The sequence below is a fragment of the Helicoverpa armigera genome, chromosome 6, assembly GCF_030705265.1.
Source record: "Helicoverpa armigera isolate CAAS_96S chromosome 6, ASM3070526v1, whole genome shotgun sequence".
Lineage (NCBI taxonomy): Eukaryota > Metazoa > Arthropoda > Insecta > Lepidoptera > Noctuidae > Helicoverpa > Helicoverpa armigera.
The window spans coordinates 12415315-12436895 of record NC_087125.1 but is presented as its reverse complement, the minus strand read 5'-3'; the positions used below and the strand labels follow the sequence as shown (position 1 = coordinate 12436895).

Sequence of the window (21581 nt, the reverse complement as noted above, 5' to 3'; positions counted from 1 at the left end):
GACTACAGAGTCCCGGATTTTTGGAAGGCGAACGTGGGGCCGAAGCCAACACGCTGAAGCCCTTTTGAGACAACTTTAATGAAATGGTGACACAAAACCGACGATTATCCCTGTATACACTATAGAAATGTACCCAAGGACAATCCCCGGTCCTGTGCTAAACTATTGCTAACTATGGATGAAAACTACTTGGGCTATTGTGATGGGATGCTAATGGGCTAGGAATGGGGAAACTACGGGAGCTATGGCACCTGCCGATAACAATGTAATGAATACACGTAAAAATGGCAGGTGGAGACTCGCCAACTCACTTACTGGGCCCCCGGGAATCAGTCACTGAAAAGCAACAAGAGGGCAACAGGTACATGAGCGGCTGAGAAGGGTGAGGATACCTCGGCGGACTTTAAACGCAGATCACGCGCTCCCTGTGGGTCCAGCATCACCGGCCCACTCGCCACTTACCACGAGGCACCTACCCTCCGAGCATTGCTCTAGCGACTCCACTCTGACCGGCCGGTGAAGGCAAGCCAAGAGGCGGGAGACCTATCCCCCGTCATGCTTCACTCCGGCAAGCCGGAGATGGGGGACAGTATACTCTCCCTGGAGCACTCGGATATATAGCCCCGCGGGGTCGCTACTCCCCGTCATCCGCCTCAGATGCCCTGCGGGGCTTATTATTATTATTATTAATTAGGGTAAACATTTCTGTTTCTTAGCCTTTTGGCTAGTTTTGACTACATTTACGGGCGGGTGCCAAGTAAATGTAGTGTGTAGTGTGTATTTACTGTGTGTGTGTAGGTGTTATGCCATGTTCATCCAACTGCATGAACTTTCTGACGATACGACAGGTGTTGAGAATTGCGGCTTTCTGGAGAAGAATGTAGGTGGAGTCTTTCAGATCAATTAATTTGAGGCTATGGTGAAGGTGATTCGGTATGACACCCGTGGTGGAGAGGACTATAGGTATTACATACACTTTGTCTTGTCGCCAAATTCTGGTGACTTCGTCTTTAAGGTCTGCATATTTACTTATTTTCTCGCCTATTGTTTTTTGCAAATTATGTGTGTTAGGTACTGCTATGTCTATGAGGTAAGTGATTTTGTTGATTTTGTCCTGAAGTGTTATGTCTGGTCGGTTGTAGTGTATTGTCCTGTCGGTGAGAATAGCGCGGTCGTAGTAGAGTTTGTGTGTGGTGTTTTCCAGAATGGTTTGTGGTGTATATTTGTAGTATGGTGTGTTTGTGTCTTGTATGAGTTTGTGTTTGAGTGCTAGTTTTTGGTGAATAATGTTTGCGACCTGGTTGTGTCTGTGAGTGTAGTCTGTCTGTGTGAGTGTTGTGCATGCCCCTGTGATGTGTTGTATGGTTTCTGGTTGTGTGTGGCATTTGCGGCATTTGTCGTTGGTTGCTGTAGGGTCTTTTATAATGTATTTCCTGTAGTTTTTGGTGTTGATGATTTGGTCTTGTATCGCAATGATAAAGCCTTCGGTTTCTGGGAATAGGCTGCCGATTTTGAGAAATTTATTTGAGGCTATTGTGTCAATGTGTGGTTGTTCCAGGTCGTGTGGGTGCCTTCCGTGCAGAACTTTCTTCTTCCAGTCCTCTATTTTTTGTGTTTGTGGGTCAGTAGTGTTGTTATGTTGTGTGTCAGTTTGTTCGTGTAGGTTGAGTGGTGTGTAGTTGTGGTCGTTTAGAGATACTGCTTTATGAATATCGCTAGTGTTAGATTTGGTGATGAAGAATGCTTTGAGCCTACTGATTTGTTTTTGCCAAAGATGGTGAATGTCTATAAGGCCTCTCCCTCCATTTTGGCGTTTGATGGTGAGTCTTTCTATTGCAGATTTAGGGTGTAGGTTGTTGTGTTTGGTAAGTGTGGTGCGTGTTGTTCGTTCTAATTGCAGTATGTCTGTTTTGGACCATTTGATAACTCCAAATGAGTAGGTGAGTATGGGGATCGCATAGGTGTTAAGTGCTTTGATAAGGTGCTTTCCAGTAAGTTGTGTTTTACATACTGCAGTGACTCTCCGTTTATATTCTGTGGTCAATGTGTGTTTTATAGCTGTATGGTCCAGTCCTTTAAGCTGCTTGTATCCTAAATATTTGTATAAATCTGTAGGTTCCATGGCCGTGATGGTGTCTGTTGTGTTAGTTCTGTCTGTTGTATCGGTTGTGTCTGTTGTGTTAATTGTTTCTGTTGTGTTGGTTGTGTCTGTTGTGTTGATTGTGTAGTCTCCAGGTTTAACTTTGCCTCTAATTATGTGGAGTGTCTTGCATTTGTCGAAACCAAATTGCATGTTGATATCTGTACTAAATTCTGTTGTAGTGTCTATTAGTTTTCTCATTTCTTTTTCTGTTTTGGTGTATAATTTTATATCATCCATGTATATGAGATGAGAAATAGTGGTTTCATCTGTTGTGGTGTGTTTAAGATTATATCCGGCGTGGCAGTTGTGGAGTAGAGTAGATAAAGGGTTCAGTGCTAGACAGAACCATAATGGGCTCAGGGAATCACCCTGATAAATCCCTTTCTTTATGAGTATCTGTCGTGTTGTGATAGTGTCATTGTGGTGATGTAATTGTAGTGTGGTTTTCCAGTGGGCCATGATGTTTTGCAAGAAGTGTATTATTTTTGGGTTAATTTTATAAATCTGTAGGATTTGGATTAACCATGAGTGAGGTATACTGTCAAAAGCTTTTTTATAATCTATGTAGGTACAATGTAGATTTCTGTTTTTTGTGGTGGCATGTTTGTGTATTATTGAATCTATAACTAACTGTTCCTTGCAGCCCATGTGTCCTCGTCTGCATCCTTTTTGTTCTTCAGCTATTATATTGTGGTGTTCTATGTGTTTGGTGATTTTGTGTGTGATTGCTGATGTAAGTATTTTGTAAATTGTGGGAAGGCATGTGATTGGTCTGTATTGGGAAGGTTGTGATGTGTATTGGGACTTTGGTAGCATGTAAGTTATTCCGGTTGCGATGAATTCTGGTATGTTTTGTTGACTTAAGACTATTTCCGTCATATTCTTTGCAATAGTTTTATGTAATGAGTGTAATTTTTTATACCAAAATTGTGAATCTTATCTATGCCAGGCGCTTTCCAATTGTGTAGTTTAGATGTAGTGTTACTAATATCAGATTCAGAAATTTCTTCAAATGCCATTTCCTCTATGGCACTCCATTTGGTTTCTTCATCTGCTATCCACCTGGCATTATCATTGTGTTGTATTTGTTCTTCCCAAATGCTAGACCAGAAATTCTCAAGTTGTTGTGTTGTTGGTAGTTCTGTGTTAGTGTCAGTTGTTGTGTCTGTTTGTGGTTTGTGTAGGTTTCTATAGAAGCTCTTTTCATTGGTGGCAAACGTAGCGTTATCATTTTGCGCTCTTGTGCCTTTTATACCGCTTTAGCCTATGGACTTTTAGTGCGAGCTTTTGTTTTAAAGTATCTAAGAATTCTTCTGGTTTTTTGTTATCGTTTTCGTGTCTGGTGTGTGTGGCCATACTTAAGAATATTGCTTCGACTCTCTTAACTACTCTGTTAGATCTATTGTTGTTTATATATTGCGTTAGTCTACCGCAGTCGGCTCGTAATTTTTCAATATCTCTTTCGAGTCTTTGTTGCCATGGTGGTTTATTGGCTGTTCTTGGTCTTAAGATACCAGTGTGGTCTGTAATTTTATAATTAAGTTCTTCCGATATAACTAACGCTGTGCAATATATAAGTGTGTACATCTACAAGTTTCGTGTTTTCGGTTATATATTGGTGCAGTATGATGGTGTTAAATATGTGTACTAGATGAGTCAGTTTTGGTGTGTATTTAAGTTTAGGGAGCTTAGGTCGGATTGTCGGATCCATACCAGAGTATTGTGTTAGTGCAGTTTTGAATTTATCATGTATATCTTGAATTTGTGTGTCTTCCAACTGATTTTGATGAGGATTTTCAATTGTTTCAATGTCATTTTCTAATGTAATAGTTATGTTTTCAGTTTGTGTGGATGTGTGTGTGCTTTGTGCGTATGGTTGTGAATGGATGTAAGGTGATTGTGTGCTATATTGCGATTGAATGGGTGAGTGTGGTTGTACTTGTGTGGTGTTTTCTGCGGTTGGATGGGTTTCCATCATCGGATTATTCAAATCCTCTAGCTGTGCCCGCACTTCCTCTCTTAATTGATCTATAATTTCTGGTGATAAAAGTTTATTCCTAACTATAGCTCTTCGTTGGTCTGAAACGCGTTGCTCTGTGACATTTATTTCTGGGTATTGTCGTGTAAAAAGTTCATGCAATTGTTGTCTGTAGGTAGTCAAATCTGTCTCTAATTTAGTGATGTGAAAGTAGGTTCGCATGATAAAGGTGTTTACTTCTTTGCTCCATCTCATGCGAACTCTTGGTTTTCCAGCCTTGGTGGACGCGGGCAAAAAGGCACTTGCCCCCCGCGCAACATTCAAAGCTGGTAGTGGTGGATAATATCTCATACTAGTATGAGGAGGTGATGGGTGTGTGGGAGGTGACGATGGTATCGATGGTGATGATGCTCTGGAGGGTGTGTAAGAAATGGTACTAGGGCTAAATGATTCTATTGGAGTGTCTGTACGGTCTGTAGGTCTGTCACCATCGTCACTGTTGTCGGCTGTAGTATCTTTGTCGGTGGGAGCCCGCCTGTTCAACTCCTCACCGCTGACGGTTCGCATGCTGTGACACCCAGCGTCAGCTCCAGGTGTGCCCCGGCGATCGCCCCCGGGCAGCGGCCCTATACGTTTACTTTTAGAACGAGTCTCCATGTTAATGGGTTACCTTTGCCTTGTTAGCCGTATAAGTTTCGATAGTATACGTGTCCGCCCCCCACGTGGTCTGATGTTCGACGCGGACGTAAGGTAGGGATTTAGGGGGCTTATTATTAATATTATTATTTTGGTTTTAAACGTTCGTTTTCTCAGGTTTTAATTTAAACCTGGTATTTTTAGGATCTTACGGGCTTAAAGCCAAAGTGAGATCCTAATACTAATACTATTGGGTTTGAGAAGTTTGCTGGTTGTTCTGTACTGCATTAAAATTATTGTCTAAATCAAGTTGCAAAAATTTTCTAACTATACGGCATGTGTTGAGGATAGCTGCTTTCTGTAGAGTGAGGTAAGTATATTTGGAGAGGTTAAGTGCGGCAAAACTATTAAAAATTTGTTTAGGGACTACACCTGTGGTAGATATTATTATCGGGACTATTGTTACTCTATTCATTTTCCAAACTCTAGTTATTTCTTCTTGCAATTCTGTATATTTCCTAATTTTTTCTGTGATTGTTTTTTGAATGTTGTTAGTGTTTGGGACTGCTATATCAATGATGAATGTGTGTTTGTTGGTTTTATCTACCAGTGTGATATCAGGTCTATTATTATAGATGGTGTGGTCTGTAATTATAGTGCGGTCGTAATACATTTTAAAATATTGGTTTTCTAAGACAGCTCTTGGTGTGTATTTGTAATATGGTGTGTAAGGGTCTTGTGTAAGTTTGTGTTTGATGGCGAGTTTTTGGTGTATTATGTTTACAAGTTGGTTGTGTCTGTGTGTGTAATCGTTTTGTGTAAGTGTGCTGCATGCTCCTGTGATGTGTTGTATGGTTTCAGGCTTGCTATGACATTTTCTGCATAAATCACTCCTAACTGTACTATCCCTAATTATATACTTTCTGTAATTCTTTGTGTTAATGACTTGGTCTTGTATGGCTAGCATAAACCCTTCTGTTTCTGGAAAAAGTCCGCTAAGTTCTAACCATTTGTTGGACGCTTCCCTATCTATACATATTTGTTGTAAGTCATTTGGGTGTCGACCGTGTAATTCTTTCTGTTTCCATCTTCTGTGTATTTCTTCTATGTGTTTCGTTCTGTCTATTGTGTCTGTGTTTTCGTTTTCGCTAAGGTTTAGTGGTGTGTAGTTTTTATCTATTTCTATTATGGTTTTATGTAATTGACTGCTGTTTCCTTTGTGTATGAAGAATTGTTTGAGATTTACTATTTGTCTCTTGTGGAGGTGTGATATCTCTATTAGTCCGCGTCCACCTTCCTTGCGCGATATTATTACTCTTTCTATTGCCGATTTGGGATGATGATATCTATGCTGCGTTAGGGTAGTTCTTGTTTTAACTTCAAGTGAGTTTAATTCTGATTTAGACCATTTTATAACGCCAAAAGAATAAGTAAGTATAGGGATCGCATATGTATTTATAGATTTAAATAAGTTTTTACTGGCTAAGTGCATTTTGCATAAGGAATGGATTCTATTGAAGTATTCTTTTTTGAGTTTATCTTTAATGGATTTATGTTCTAGTAATCTTGACTGATTGTAACCTAAGTATTTATATAGTTCTGATTCTTCCATTGCTTCAATCACCTCTTCTGTATTTGTTAAGTAATTACCTTCTACAATCTTACCTTTCTCTATGTTTAGTTTTCGGCATTTGTCTAGCCCAAAATCCATTCTTATATCATTCGAAAAAGTTGTTGTTATATCTAATAAGTTATTTAATTCTGTACTTTTGTTTGCGTATAATTTTAAATCATCCATGTATAATAAATGTGTAAGTTGGTGTAGTATTGTTCTATTGTTCTTTATATCAAAACCTGATTTTGATTCAATGAGTGCTCGCGAGAGTGGATTCAGGGCTAGGCAAAACCACAGGGGGCTTAGGGAATCTCCCTGGAATATACCTTTTCTGATAGCTACTTCATCTGTAGATAAGGTTGCTGTTTGTGTGTGTATGTTAAGTGTAGTTCTCCATGACGCCATAGTATTTTGAGGAAATTTACAATAATGGGATTGATTTTATATATATTTAATATTTCGATCAGCCAAGAGTGCGGGACGCTATCGAACGCTTTCTTATAGTCGATATATGCTACATATAAGTTTTTTCTAGATGTTTGAACTTGTTTTAAAATGGTGGAATCTATAATTAGTTGTTCTTTGCAGCCCATGTGTCTGCGCCTGCACCCTTTCTGTTCTTCCGTTAGAATATTATATTTTTCAATGTGTTTAGTGATTTTGTTAGTTATACATGAGGTGATTATTTTATACAAGGTAGGGAGGCATGTTATTGGTCTATACTGCGATGGGTCTTGGGTTCTATTTGATTTTGGAATCATGTACGTAATTCCTTTAGTCAAGAAATCTGGAATATTTTGGTTTCCTTTTAAGATATCGTTAATTTGCTTAGCTAGTGTACTGTGTAAAGAGTGTAGTCGCTTTATCCAGAAATTGTGTAAACCGTCTATTCCTGCTGCTTTCCAATTATGTGTTTTGTTTATAATCGTATTAAGTTCAAGCGCTTATTTCTTCGAAAGGCATTTCTTCGATAGTTTCTGATCTAGTTATTTCCTCTTTGATCCAAGTTGCTCCACTATTATGTTGTATATTGTTTGACCAGATACTTTGCCAAAACTCTTTAAGAGAGTCTAAGGATGGGGGGTTTATGATTGTGGTATTGTTGCCTTTAAGTTTCCTATAAAATTGTTTTTCGCTTGTTGCAAACAATCTATTGTTTTCTTTTCGCTCTTTAGCCTTTTTGTATCTCGCTATTCTATGACTTTTTACTAGTAGTTTCTGTTTTAGTGTGTCTAAGTGATCTTCTATTCTTTTGTTGAAGTTATCGTGTGTACTGTGTTGTTTGGTTTTTTCTATAATACCTTTAACTTTCTCAGCTAATTTCCTAGACGTATTGCCGTTTTTGTATTGGGTGAGTCTACCTATATCCTTTCTTATTTTTTCTATATCAGTTTCTAATCTTATTTGCCATGGTGGTTTATTTTTTATTCTATTATCGTAGCTAATCCTACCTATATTTATTTTTAACTTAAAGTGAGTAGCGATCGTGAGTGCTGAGCAATAAATTAAACAATGGGAGTCTTGTAAAGTTTCTAAATGAGCTAGCTTATCAGGGATGATTTTATAGTTAAATATGTTAATAATATTAGTTAATTGATGCGATGGCCTCATTTTAGGCAGTATTGGTCTGCATGCAGGGTCCATCCCATTATATTTTGCCATGTTAGATTCTAAATCGCTATTTAACTTTTCGAATAACAAAAGGTCAGACTGATTTTGTGTATGTGAGGGGTCAGACTCGGATGGTGTTTGTGTTATAGCATGTTCGTTGCTGTGTTGTGTAGGTTCTATCTCTAGGTAGTCGTTTGTTAAATTGGTATCTTGTGGTATGGTAAGATTGTATGGGGTAAGTGTTTGAGTTAATTGTTGTGTGTTTGTTTGTTGGATAATACTATTCCTCTCCTCCTCTTCTTTTTTAAGTTGTTCGCCTATTTCAAACCTAATTCTATTTAGCGCATCGTCTGAAAGTAGTTTATTTCTAATAATGACCCTTCTTTGGTCTGCTATCCTCTGTTCTGTTACATTAAGATCTGGATATTGTAATTTAAATTTTTCGTGTAATTGTGTGCAGTACATAGTTCTGTCCTCTTCTAATTTTGTTATATAATAATATGTGCGCATGATGAATATGTTCATATCTTCCGTCCATTTCATGCGCACTCTGGGTTTTCCCGCTTTGGTGGTCGCAGGCTGAGTAGCTGACGCCCCCTGCGAAGCATCCTCAGCGGGACTAACAGTATTCGCCCTATCGTCTGGTCTGTCTGTCGGTTCGGCTGTAGTATTTTTATCGGGGAGAACCCGCCTGCTCAGTCCCCCACCGCCGATGGGTCGCATGCTGTGACACCCAGCATCGGCCCCAGGTGTGCCCCGACGATTGCCCTCGGGTAGCGGTCCTATACGTACTTTCTTCGATCTAGTCTCCATGTTAAAATGGGTTTCCAGAGCCACGTTAGCCACGCCAGTAATTTCTCATTCGTGTGTCCGCCCCCCACGTGATTAGATGGTCAATCAGGACGTGTGGTTGTTTAGGGGGCTTATATTATTATTATTATTATTATATCAATTTCCAAAATTATTTCTAGATACAATTACTGTGCATTACCGGTTGTTATGGCTTTGTTCTCAGACACTGACGAGACGCTTAATTCTACTGTAAAGGTAAATCTCTTATCGTGATTTTTCCTTTGAATTAGTTTCCAAACAAAACAATGGACGGCCTTGTCTGGTGGAAAATCATAACACGTTGCTTGCTCCAATTGTGCATTTTCATAGCAAGTGTGTCTGAATCACTCAACCATGACCTATATTTCTAGTTATTTCCTGCCCATTCATCATAATCGATTATTTATTAATGTTTATTTGTTTTGTTGTTACTTGTAAGACGTTTGACACGTGTGGTGATAACTCTGATAGCATTTGTTGCTATGGAGACATTTTAATCATTACTATCATTCCTTCCTCCTTCGTGGTGGTCTAAGTTTATTGCACCAAAAGGCTCATTGCATAATTTCATTCATTATTTTACTTCTATCAGTCCCAAAGGAATGCATAACCTTCGGTGGAATTCAGTACTATTGAATCATATTGAAACAATGTAACTCTTAGTTTCATTGTTTTCAATTTATGTTCGTTTGATATGAGTAACTAACCGGTTAGCATCAACACTTTGATAAAGTGTGACTGGGTTTACTGAGGCTCCATTGTTCAAGTCTGTTTGTTAGTCAGTCATGTGTTTAGTGTGCCCGCGCGATCCGCACTGGGCGAGGAGCGAATGTCGCGACAGCTTATATACCCTCGGTGCACTGATAAAACGACTTATTTACACTACGATAATACATTGACGTTTACATTCATCTTTTTGTTCCTGATAGACAGATAGACATTCTAATGTACTGCAAATAAATTTCGAAAATCTAACTAAACAAAGTACCACGTTGGGCCTATTGAAACCAAACCCGCATGCGATGACGTAAAACAACACGGGAGGCGCGTGTGCTGCCCGAAAAAAATGTACAACACACGCTTCGTGAACTTACGCAAAGTGAACGGAAAACTACAGCTGCACTATCAGAATGGGGGGATATTGGGGTCCTTATTGCGGGGCGGTAAGGTCGTGAATTGGGTGTGTTTGTGTGAGGTGCGATGTTTTGACGGAGCGGTGACGCGGATGACGTCACGCGCACGCCGTGGCCGCGTGCTCGCCGGCTGACGAGCCCACTAGTGACTCGATTCGCCTCGATACAGAGCTATTCTCGTCATTCGTATGTGTTTGTGCAACGGTTCAGAATTTTAAAATTTCTTGCAAAACGCGGGGGCTCGTTCGGCCTCGATTTCAAGTTTGGTTTGTCTGATATAGAGTTGATTTGCAATAATATCGGATGTTTGGTCGACCATGAAGCGATAACGATATTTTGTTTGGTTAAAGAGATTAACAGAAATACCTATGAAAAATATGTTCAGTCAAAACAGAAAAAAATCCTATAGTATGAAATGAAATCGTAACAAACAGTTATTGAAGACCTATTTTCATAGACACAGTAATAGTTATTATTGACAATACCACACTGTTAGTAAATGACGCAAAATCCTAATATAGGAAACACACAAGTCCTTTATGACTAACACCAGCTGTAGGTCCAGTGCCGACCGATAGGCAAATAGAGTCTGTTTGCATGATATCAGAAATCCCACTATTAATAATAATGACACGTTTGAAAGAGGCAGAAAATCCCGTAGAACTGGAAAAATAGACCTATGAATGGGTAGAACACAAATAGGTCTGGAATTACCAACCACAGTTAAAGTGGTGATTAGAACCCATGATTTTATTGCATGAAGGTGTAGCCAAGCTGGGGAAATATGTTTTCAATATTATGAAATTGAGCAAGGAAAGCAAGCAAGCTTGAAAGCAAGGAAGGGACAATTTTGAAAGTAAGACAACGTTGGATAGGAAAAGTATGGAAGAAGAAGACTGGAAATTAAATTAGGATGAGGATAAAAGGACAATTTGAGAACAATGCGAGCTATCTAGGATTGAAGATGATGATGGTAATGCAAAGACAATTTGGCAACAGTTGGAGTATTATATTGTGTTGTGGATATATAATATTGTATTGTAAATTGTCACTACCTACTCACGAAGCTGATGATGAAAATAATGAAGCTCTCAATTTTGAGGCAGATTACTGATAATTTATTAATTTATACGACTTAATGTACTGCCTAGTTTAACTGCCGGCGCCATAACTTTGATACCATTTTATTATTTTACCTTAACACTTAATGTGTTGGTTATTTATTATTAAACTAACTGAATTCTGTTGTCCAAGTACAATAAGGAAACAATTTATGCTAATGAAACGAACGTCATTTTGACGTCAAAATCACTGCTTTATTATTATCCAGAACTAGCAGTTTCCTGCAAAATCTACCTTCAGCAGCCGGACAAAAAGTTGCTAATGTAATTTCTCCGGTAATAGACTATATGTACCACATAGAGAGGTAACATATAATATGGTCAGGGGTTTTGGCTTGAAAGCAAAATAAACCACAGTTCCTTTTTGTAACTTTAAATTAAAGATTTTGTTTCAGGAGTTTTCATAGGTTTGTATTAGATACGGCTCTATGTCATGTATAAAGAAAGACGATCCTATTTTGATTCTTAATTTTAACATTCAATGCCAATGACTAAATTCTTGTTTATTTAACTGTTACAATACTATGAGCAATAACACACGGAAGTTTTCCCGGCGTTTTCTCGAAAACATCAATTTGTTTACTTCGTCAACATTGGACTCTCAAGCAAATTTCAGCTTTAACTACATGTATTTAAGATTCATTTTAGGATACGTTTATATTGCTGACGTAAATTAAGGGGTGCTATAAAATATCGTTGTTATAATTCTTATAACATAATGTAACAAAGTTTTATTAGTTTCAATGATGCTATTTTAACGAACGGCGAATGCGGGCCTATATTACTAATAAGAAGAATTCTTAAGTGTTTCAGAAGTCATTTGAACATCTTTGGCAGTCCTTACAGGTAGTCTGAAGTTAGAAAGTCTGACAAACTGTCTAAACATGGGGTATTATTGGGTTTCCCTGGTAACTAGATTGAGAGAGGGACAGATATGCAGTCGTTCTATGTAAAAATGTCAGGATACTCAATTCTTTGCTCCTAACTTTTGTTAATATCTCATGTCTATGGCATTTGTACTGTAGTCATGTCATTTACGTATGGGAAACACAATACAGGTATTTTGTATTTTATTTTGTGTTAATATACTTTTTTTGCGGACTGTACGATTGCCATTTAAATTAGTTAATACACATACATACGAGTAGGTACATAAAATTAGTCTTTGAACAAACTATTACGTTTCTTTGAATTATACAAGTGCCTACCTACGACTCGTAGACTGATATAGGTATAATTTGGTACAATAGGTACCTACGCATTATGTCTACTCGTTTCCTTGGTCAAACTGTCCATTGTCATTAACTAAAACAAAAAGTTTCAATTTACATTATTTTCAATCAAAATTAATGCTTCATTCAGTATTTAAAGAATAATCGCATTGGTACGTTTCGACATGCGAAAATAATTAAGTGATCCCCAATCGATTGATAGTAAATGTCTCACGTATTTAATTATCAATTTATCAATCATTCATTTTGTCAGTTAGATGAAATAATATACTTCTAGTTATCAATTCCCCTTAATTACATAAGTACATACATTTCAATTACCTTTTTATGAAAAAAATACTCCAAAACAATCTTTATTCTAGAATTTCAACGAAATTCTTTAAATAGGCTTCACAACAGCACGTATGTGAAACCGGTCTGATGCAGCCATGAGGAAAACCCTCGATTTTACCTTCACAAGAATCTTGTAAAGGGATAAACTTGTGTTCCTTGAATTTCTTAAAGATTATTCATATTTTAAACCAGTTATTTATTGTTTGTATACAATAGCTTAAGGTATATAAGAAAGAAAATACTTTTAATATTTCATGGAACATATCCTTCTTCTGGCAGGAGAGTGTAATTTTAAACATTGGCGTTATTGTTTCAGATTTTGCACATTACTTATGTACAAACAGCCTAGCTGAGCAGTTTCAAAGATTCGCATAGAGCACCATCATAGTCTTGAACCTAAAATTCTCTTAAATCGTCCTTCATCGGTCATCTTTGTTTTTACCCCAATTTTTATTTTCGATCACCACATGTCCTCTTTTATACTTCTCCACATGACGTCATCTCACAAGGTACCTAACATTCTGATGTACAGCAAATAACCCAACAAATCTGCATGTTGGATCACCACATGTCATCTCACAAGCCCCACTAAGCTATCCAACATAAAATTCCCTGAAAAAACCTGCCAATGCACTTTCAAGTCCAGCCCACAAGTTCTATTTATACCCTGGAGTAAGCAGGCGATCATGACACACCTTCATGATGACTCACAACCACCGGCCTTTGTTCAGTAATGCTCAGTAATTGTGTGCTAATGACTGAATTTAGGAATGCTGCCAAAATTTTCACTTACTAGGTAGGTGATGCAGGGTAAATTACTTTTGAATTTAGGTATGAGGGAAGTGTCAATGAGGTACTGGGGTTTATTGACGGGATTTTACGAAGGGTACTTTGAAATGGTAGGTAATGAGTGTGGGGAAATAATTGGCAAATAATTGAAAAGTAATATGTTTTGGAGGATAGCATGTTCATTACTCAGATGTATCCTGGTTAGACTGCACTGACCATTTCGTAGTTGGGAAGGTAAGGCTAACTGATGATGATCGTTACTCTTTCTTGGTTGAAGAGACAATGGTGCGCCTAAACTTGTATGCAGAAGAATAGATGAAGATTGACCTCGGTGACATGTCACGAGAGGGGCGCGGCGTGTCCAGCTGTCAATTGGCAAGGACTTCTAACAATTGCAAAATTGCTAAGTTCCCACGAAAATGGTGATGCATCTAGAACAGAGCACAAATACCAAAAATAGCTGTTTAATGATACAAAATTACCAAAATAGGATTTCGAAATACAGAAAGAATGAAATAGAGCAAATAACGAAACACAATGACAATGATTGGCGCAGTACAATGGAAAGAACATAACAAATGGCGATTTAGAATAATCCACAAGTGTAGCGTAATCATTTATTTACGAACATTTAATATGGCCGACGACGAGGCCGCATTATATTGCGCATATGCATCCAAGGACTCGGCCACAGACAATGAAAAAACATGCTCAGTTATGTGGAGTTATGGTAAAGTTAAAATGGAGTACAAAGTAATCTTCCTTTTTAAATGAATGAAACCAATTATAAGAAAATTTTCAAATTAGACTTATCAAGAAGGTTTTTGTTGATATAATAGTAAAGTTTTGTCATCATTTTTTGACTGCTGGTTGGACAAAGCTAGCCAGAATTTGATTTGGGTTTCTCGTACTCGCCTGACAACCTCTGTTCTATTACTTACTATGGTATTCTGCTGCTAGATAAGTATAAAACTTTAAGAACAAGAACCTTCAAATCAAGCTGGGAATGTTACCTTCTTTTGAAGTAGAAAATCATCATTGTGTGCAGCAAGAGAAAGTGTCAGGACTTTTGCTAACTAAAACCCCCATTTTCCTTCTGGAGCCCTTCACGCACCAGGACACTTCTTAAGAATCCCCGCACCCCGGACACGTGGAAATCCCAACAAAACTGTCCATAGCATCATTGACTAGACTAACAAATTACTTAGTTTGTTCAGCAATCAATGTAAACCAAGCCGATTAGCACATCCTATGCGTCACGTACTTGTGCCTACACCAATCCACGTGTATCAATGAAACGGGTTGAAAGATCACGGCTGGAATCATTATTAACTTCACTAATTCCGCTGGTTAAATCAAAATTTGTTTTGACTGGACTGTCTTAGACGAGAAAAGGTTTTATGCCTTCGCTTTGGTTTTACATAGAGGTCTGTTTTCATTTTAACACTGACGTTTGCCTACAAGTTTTCGTTAATCATCATTCACATTTTTAGAGCCCTCCTGTCATATGTTTGCATTTTTGCAGAAAGTTCATGTATATATATAGTTACTTCTTCTTCTTTCTTCTTTCCCATTGTTTGTCTGACTTCATGTTTCCTTTCCTCTCACACATGAATCCATTGAACTGGCAATCCAATCCATATGAATGAGAAGAGAGTGAATGTTTTTCTGTCATGTCACCTATCATTCTCATTATTAATGTCATGTTAGCAAGCAATCCATCTTCTTTTTGATTTACCTACTACACACATTCATCAATCAACACAGTATTGTGGTATGTATGTACAGATATTGCTAATTAATATTAACACGTGTTGTCTCTACCTTTCTACATAAACAGTACGTAATCGGACACACCCTAATACTTTCACTCCTACTTGATAAATAATATCTAGACAATAAATTACATTCACATTCATCTACCTAGCCTTTTCCCAACTATGTTGGGGCGGCTTCCAGTCTAACCGCATGCAGCTGAGTACCAGTGTTTTACAAGGAGCGCCTGCCTATCTGACCTTCTCAACCCAGTTACCCGGGCAACTTTGAGCACCTATCTCCCCAAAAACCGACCTATATATACAAACTTGAAATCTTGCAAAAATAACTAGAAATTCAATGTAAACATCGTATTTGATACTGCGCAGTAAACTTGAAAATCGAGTTGGGCTAGTTTTTTTTTCAATGTATTTGTCTATGATTCATTAAATGTTGTTTTTTTCTATTCAAATAGATGTCAATCGAGGTTAGGATCTACATACATATTTTAAATAGCTTCAAGACTTCTTTTTATTGTGTAGGCAGGTAAATACATTATTAGGTCACTCCATGCTAAAATTGTCATTTGTAAGATATTTTGAGACGACCCTAAATAAAATTAGGCTTAGGATAGGCGGATGACGACACTAGCTAAAGAATTTGTTTCTTTAATTAAATGTGCTTATTTCAGGAACGAAACCTTTACAATTTAAAAATAAATAACTTATAGGTATTTTTTACAGGGGAAACCGATGGCAAAAGCTAATTAGACAATAAATATGCTTAATTAAGTCACTACAATATTAAAATGAAGCGTCATAATAATTATGCTAAGTTAGCTCAAACCATAAACAAATGGCCCTGACTAGCCTTACATGTCGGTGCATCCTATAAACGTAATGACTTCGAATATTAATGGCGCATTTAAAATTAGAATTCTAAGCAGATGACCATAGAGACAAAAAAATTGCTACATAGACCTTTTCGATGGCCGGTGGCTTTTGGGTGGGTCATCCTTCTTCCGTTTCCTAGGAGACAACAGGCCTGAGCCAATCCCAGTGAGGCCTAACAGAGCCAAAGCCTGCCGGGGCTGCGGGATTGTTCGAAAGAGTTACCGCAGCCCTGGTACATAAAGGGCTTAAGAAGGAAAATGGTGGGTTTAATCAGTAAGAGTCTGACACCCACAGCGGGAGGGGTCAATTGATGATTCCATACAAAAAAAACCTTAATGACAGAAGGCTTGAAGAACAGGTTGGAAACTTGAAGAAGTAAATCAGGTGATACCTACCTATTAGACACGGGAGGGTTGTATGGTGCTGCGGTCTGTTAACGTATGGGATGACGATAGTATTAAGTAGCGTGAGACATGCAATTAACCGAGGAAACTTTGCATGCTGCATATTAAACACATTGACTCACTTCTGTTTACTATAATTGTACTATGTTTTTTTTTTCATTTTTGTTTCTCACCTTTAATTACTTAAAACAAAATATGGTTTGCAGTCAAACTTATTATGTGCTGGAAAACAATAAGGGTTTCACTTTTAGCTACGTAAATTACGCAAATAATTCATGATGAATGCAGTTTTTGAGATAACATTATCATAGCTTAAGCATTGTACAAATATTTTCCTGGTTGGAAATGCTTAACAATACCTAATTGTGCTTAATTGCCTACTATGCTGCAATACGCATAGATTTTTGCTGTCTTTTGTTTTGAATCTGAATTCTAAACTCATTTCCGAACGCCATTTTGTCGCAGCCATTTTTTATTAGGCACTAAAAAAAAGTGCGCCAAAATTCCATCTGGTAACTCTGGCAAGAATTCAAATTTGGAACGCGAGACGCATCAAACATATCAGTAGGGCGTGGTCCTACGAGCCAAGGCGCTAAAGTCTATACGGCCAGTATTACAATGACACGTCATTTTTGAACGAAAATCTGTCATTTCTTCTGCAGGAATAGACAAATAGATGAGATTTTAGGTTGTGTAGTTGAGTCTAGAAATTCTAAAATGGCAATTAAATAGAGTTGTGTTTATTAGAACAAAAACAAGTGTTATCGCGTGTTTGTTTGTGAACGTGCGGGGGAGGGGAGGTCAACTTACGCTGGTGAGTCAACGGTTCTATTTTTAAAGTGTTCGTACGTCGGCCACGCGCTCACCGCGTGCTAATGTTTTGCTGAGATAATGGCGCACCCACATATTTACATCGTGAACGTTTTATTGTTTTATACCCAGACTTATCGCTGTCACTATGCGTACGTTAAACAATATATCATTTAGTTGTAAAATCGTATTTAATTGAGTAGGTAAGTTAATTAAAGTATCGATAAAAAAGCGATTATTGTTTTCTACTTTTTCGTTTGTTATCGAGTTTCGCTAATGTGGTTCCCACGAATAATGTTAATGTTTTATATGTAAGTAAATAATGACGGATGTTTTTTATCTATGTTTGGCTGAATTTTAAGTAGAAGACTTATCGACTTATGTACAGTACGTTATTTAAAAGGCCACTTATTATGTTGTTCAGATGATTTTGTTCGTTCTAGAAGTTTTTGCTGTTCTATGGAGAATTTAATTTCCATATTGATAAGGAATCTCTTTCTTTACATTAACTTAGATTACCGGTTATTAATTGTACATTTCGGATAAGTAAACTTATTACAAGTCTGCTGTAACAAAAATAAATAACTATGTATCATTCACCTAATTGCATCATTCATTTGTTTTTTTTTTATCTATAGGAAATATTCCATGGAAATTATTCGTCAATTTATAATAGGTAGGTATATCCGGGTATTGCATTTCATGTTATCTATGACTTGTATTAATTTTATCATTTCCAAGGAAAATATCTCAAAGATATAGGTACCTATAAGTGACTTTATAACAATAGGATTTAGTTGTAGGTATAAAGATTACCACATGAATAGATTTGACTGTTTACAAAAACCGTATCAAGAACGACCCAGTATTTTTCCAGATTAGCACGCATTTAAGTTTTTTAGTACTTTATTTAGAAGTTGCAGTGAAAATTGAAGGAAATAACGATTAATAATATCACAGTAAAATATAAATATTATTATCATGTTTGTGAATAAAAACGTGATACTTTGTCAGCGCCAGGCTAAATATTTGGACGCCTACAACAGTCATAAATTTTACAGTCTAACTACTGTCCAGGACTTTGAACCTGTTATATTTAAAAACAACTAAGTATGAATTGAACGTCTGACAACCAGTCTTACCAAGGGGTTTAGGCTTGAGGAGGTCAGATAGGCAGTCGCTCCTTGTAATATACTGGTAAGGGAAGGAACAAGATTAGGAAAAGGCTAGACAGAACCACACTATCAGAGGTGATTGAGTGAGTGTAGCAGTTTATAGATATTTAATTAAATACTATTTTCATATCATATCATTTATTGCATTCCATAATGTACATTTGGTGGAAAATATAAAATAATAGTGGTAGTCACAATTATGGACCCTGATGGGCACAGCAAATAGTTAGAAGAGAGGAAGGCGTTTAATGTAATATAGTAGGTAGTATGTAGTATATTATTTTTGTCCATGTATATTAATCCGCCCCACTAACATTTACAGATTAGATACTGTTTGAATTCATTAACACAGTACTACGTTTTATTTTTAAAGCACTACTTTTAAAATAGCAATGTCTTTAGTTAATAGCAATCCAGTAATTTTTTAGCAATGAAAAAAATCCTGAAAAAATGGACTAATTTTCTGCAATAAAATGAAAAACATTTTCCTTAGGACGTCCGCTGTCGGCGACAATCCGTCACCGACTGACTACACGAAAGAAAATAGCGGAGCGAAACCTACTGAACTGATACCGGCAACCAAATTAGATTGACCTACCTCCCTTCTCTGACCGTTTCAAGTGTGGATGTTAGAGGGGACTTTGTTTAAGATGTGGGGGTCAAGTTGAACTGGTGCATGCGCTTACGCAAATGGCAGAGCGAGATTGGCAAGTGTCAACAGATAGTGCGTCTAGCCGGGGTCACGGCACTGTTTGTTTGTATAGATTTAAACATCGATGAGTACTTTTAGTTCAATGGGGCATTTTATATGTTGTTAGGTAGTGAATGATAATTTTGTGTTTTATATAACGCAATTATTGAATGTTAATTTTTTTTGGTGTTGAATTTTAATGGGGTGAAACTGATAGTTGGCTGCGTTTTGACCTTCTTAACAGAGCTCAATTGTTTTTCTAAGTTTTTTTTTATTTTTATAATCTAATTTTATTTACGCAAGTGCAATTTTTAAGGCACATTTTGTAAGATGCTTTTTTCAGTATATAATAATTAAAATCCGACAAAATATTGACGTAAAACAAATCTTCAGTTTATCAGGTAAATAGTGATATTTTTTGCTAACAACAATAACAAATAAAAAAACATGTTTTATATAATTAAAAAAATATTAATAACAAATACAAATACTGACGTAATGACACAATAGGAACTTGTCCTATCAGTGATATTGTTTATAATTTAAAATGTTTAAACAAATGATTTTTATCGATAACCTTAGTGTTGTGCCTAGCCTTTTGAGAAGCGTGATTATCAGCCTTTTTGTACACGTGTTGTTTTTAGATTAAAACTTTATTACTTTTCTTTTTATGTTCCAGAGCTCCAATGATACATCCAGGGCAGCCACCTTTGGTCTTGCTGCGGGTTGTTCGAAAGAGTTACCGCGGCCCTGGTACATAAAAGTCCTATGACGGAACACGACGGTTTTTAGTCAGTAAGAGTCTGACACTCCCTCACCGCTGCTAACCCACAGCGGGAGGGGTCATTTGATGATTTTTGACGTCGTTAAAAAAAAAACACCTTCGATCAAAAATTTAAACACCATACAAAATGAAGACTCACATAAGTAGATAAGTAACTTTTTAAAGTAAACAACCAAGCAAAAAGCCATGATACAAAATGATCACCCATCCGTATTCCAACCTCTACAAATATAGCTTAACCTCGTTCATCTCGTGCCCTACTCTTTAACTAATTCGTCCAATTGAATTATGTACATAAAACAAATTGTTGTGTTTGTCTGTCCACTGTCAGGATGTGTGTCATTTGTTCCTATTTGTTGATATAGAAGGGCCGTTTAAATGCCATTGTTATTATTTTGTTGACTTTGAGTTAGCTGAAGTGTATGTACGTTTAAGTATCTGGGCTGCGGGATTGTTCGAAAGATTTACCGCGGTGCTGGTACATAAAAGGCCTACGACGGAACACGACGGTTTTTAGTCAGTAAGAGTCTGACACTCCCTCATGCTGCACCAACAGCGGGAGGGGTCATTGACGATTTCCCTTAAAAAAAGGTTTTGGGGATGCTTTATGTACAGGGCCTAACAACGTCCTTCAGTCCATGTTAGCAACTTCGGAGTATTTCAAACACTGAAGGCAAACTCAACTGCAATCCAAGATAGCTTACCCCAGTTCAAACAGTCACATGAAACTTTAATATTGGTCTTGATTGTCAAAGTGTTTTACACGTGATACATTATCGAGTAAAATAAACTTTAATGCAATTGACATAATAATGAGCAAGAATAATAATATTAGGTAAACATATATTCTACACCTTCATTAATTAACTGCCACTATTTCATCAATTCAGTACTCAGGTACCTATTACGAAGTATTTGTACCTGCTTATATGGTCTGTATGCTGTTCTTTCAAGAAACAATGCTGTTCAAGACCCAATTAAGAAGAAACTTTTTGTGCTTAAAAGCTTATATTAGTCGCCTATGTTTTATTAACACTTCTGAACTAATACCTAGGTGCTTTTGGATTTTATCAACGGGCATTTCCCAAAAACAGTGTAGGAAAACCCTGCTGTAGGTAAGCAGGTGCATAATATTAAAAAAATTCAATAAAACCAATGTGACTGAGTAAGCTCATTCTATGGGAAACTATCAATTTTCTTTTCTGTTCAGAATTTCCAAAATAAGTTTGTCTTAGAGGAAATGGTGTAGAGGCTTATTTTCTATTCTCTATTCTCGATAGTATAGCAGAGAGATGTACAAAAACACATGTGGATACACATGTGTAGTACACAAGTGATGTAGTCGTCAATTTCAATGGCAGAGCTCATCGGCCCATTAGCTCAGTTGGTTAGAGCGTCGTGCTAATAACGCGAAGGTCGCGGGTTCGATCCCCTCATGGGCCACAGCTCTTTTTGTGTTTTAAAAATTGTTTAAATATTTTCTCTAGAACTATCTTGTCTGTATTCTAAATACTGCTTATTTTTCACAAATAATTCTGATGCAATGTTGAAATTGAGGTGATGTAAACGTAATTCTAAGAAGAATCAGTATAAAAAGTCTGATGTATTGCGATATATCATGCTGTAGAAATACAGAGATATTGCAAG

At 37.1% G+C, this 21581-nt stretch overlaps 1 protein-coding gene and 1 non-coding gene across 2 annotated transcripts; one reads left to right on the top strand and one right to left on the bottom strand.

Moving 5' to 3' along the window:
• Positions 1 to 781: 781 nt before the first annotated feature.
• Positions 782 to 4778, bottom strand: LOC110374959 (uncharacterized). Its single transcript, XM_064035082.1, has 3 exons — positions 4592 to 4778; positions 3129 to 3308; positions 782 to 2478 (listed from the first exon to the last, which is right to left on the bottom strand). Exons 1-3 carry the CDS (start codon positions 4776 to 4778, stop codon positions 782 to 784), a joined length of 2064 nt encoding a protein of 687 aa, XP_063891152.1.
• A 16525-nt stretch (positions 4779 to 21303) lies between these two features.
• Trnai-aau (transfer RNA isoleucine (anticodon AAU)) lies at positions 21304 to 21377 on the top strand. Its single transcript has one exon. It is a non-coding gene; the product is annotated as a tRNA-Ile (tRNA).
• Positions 21378 to 21581: the final 204 nt, after the last annotated feature.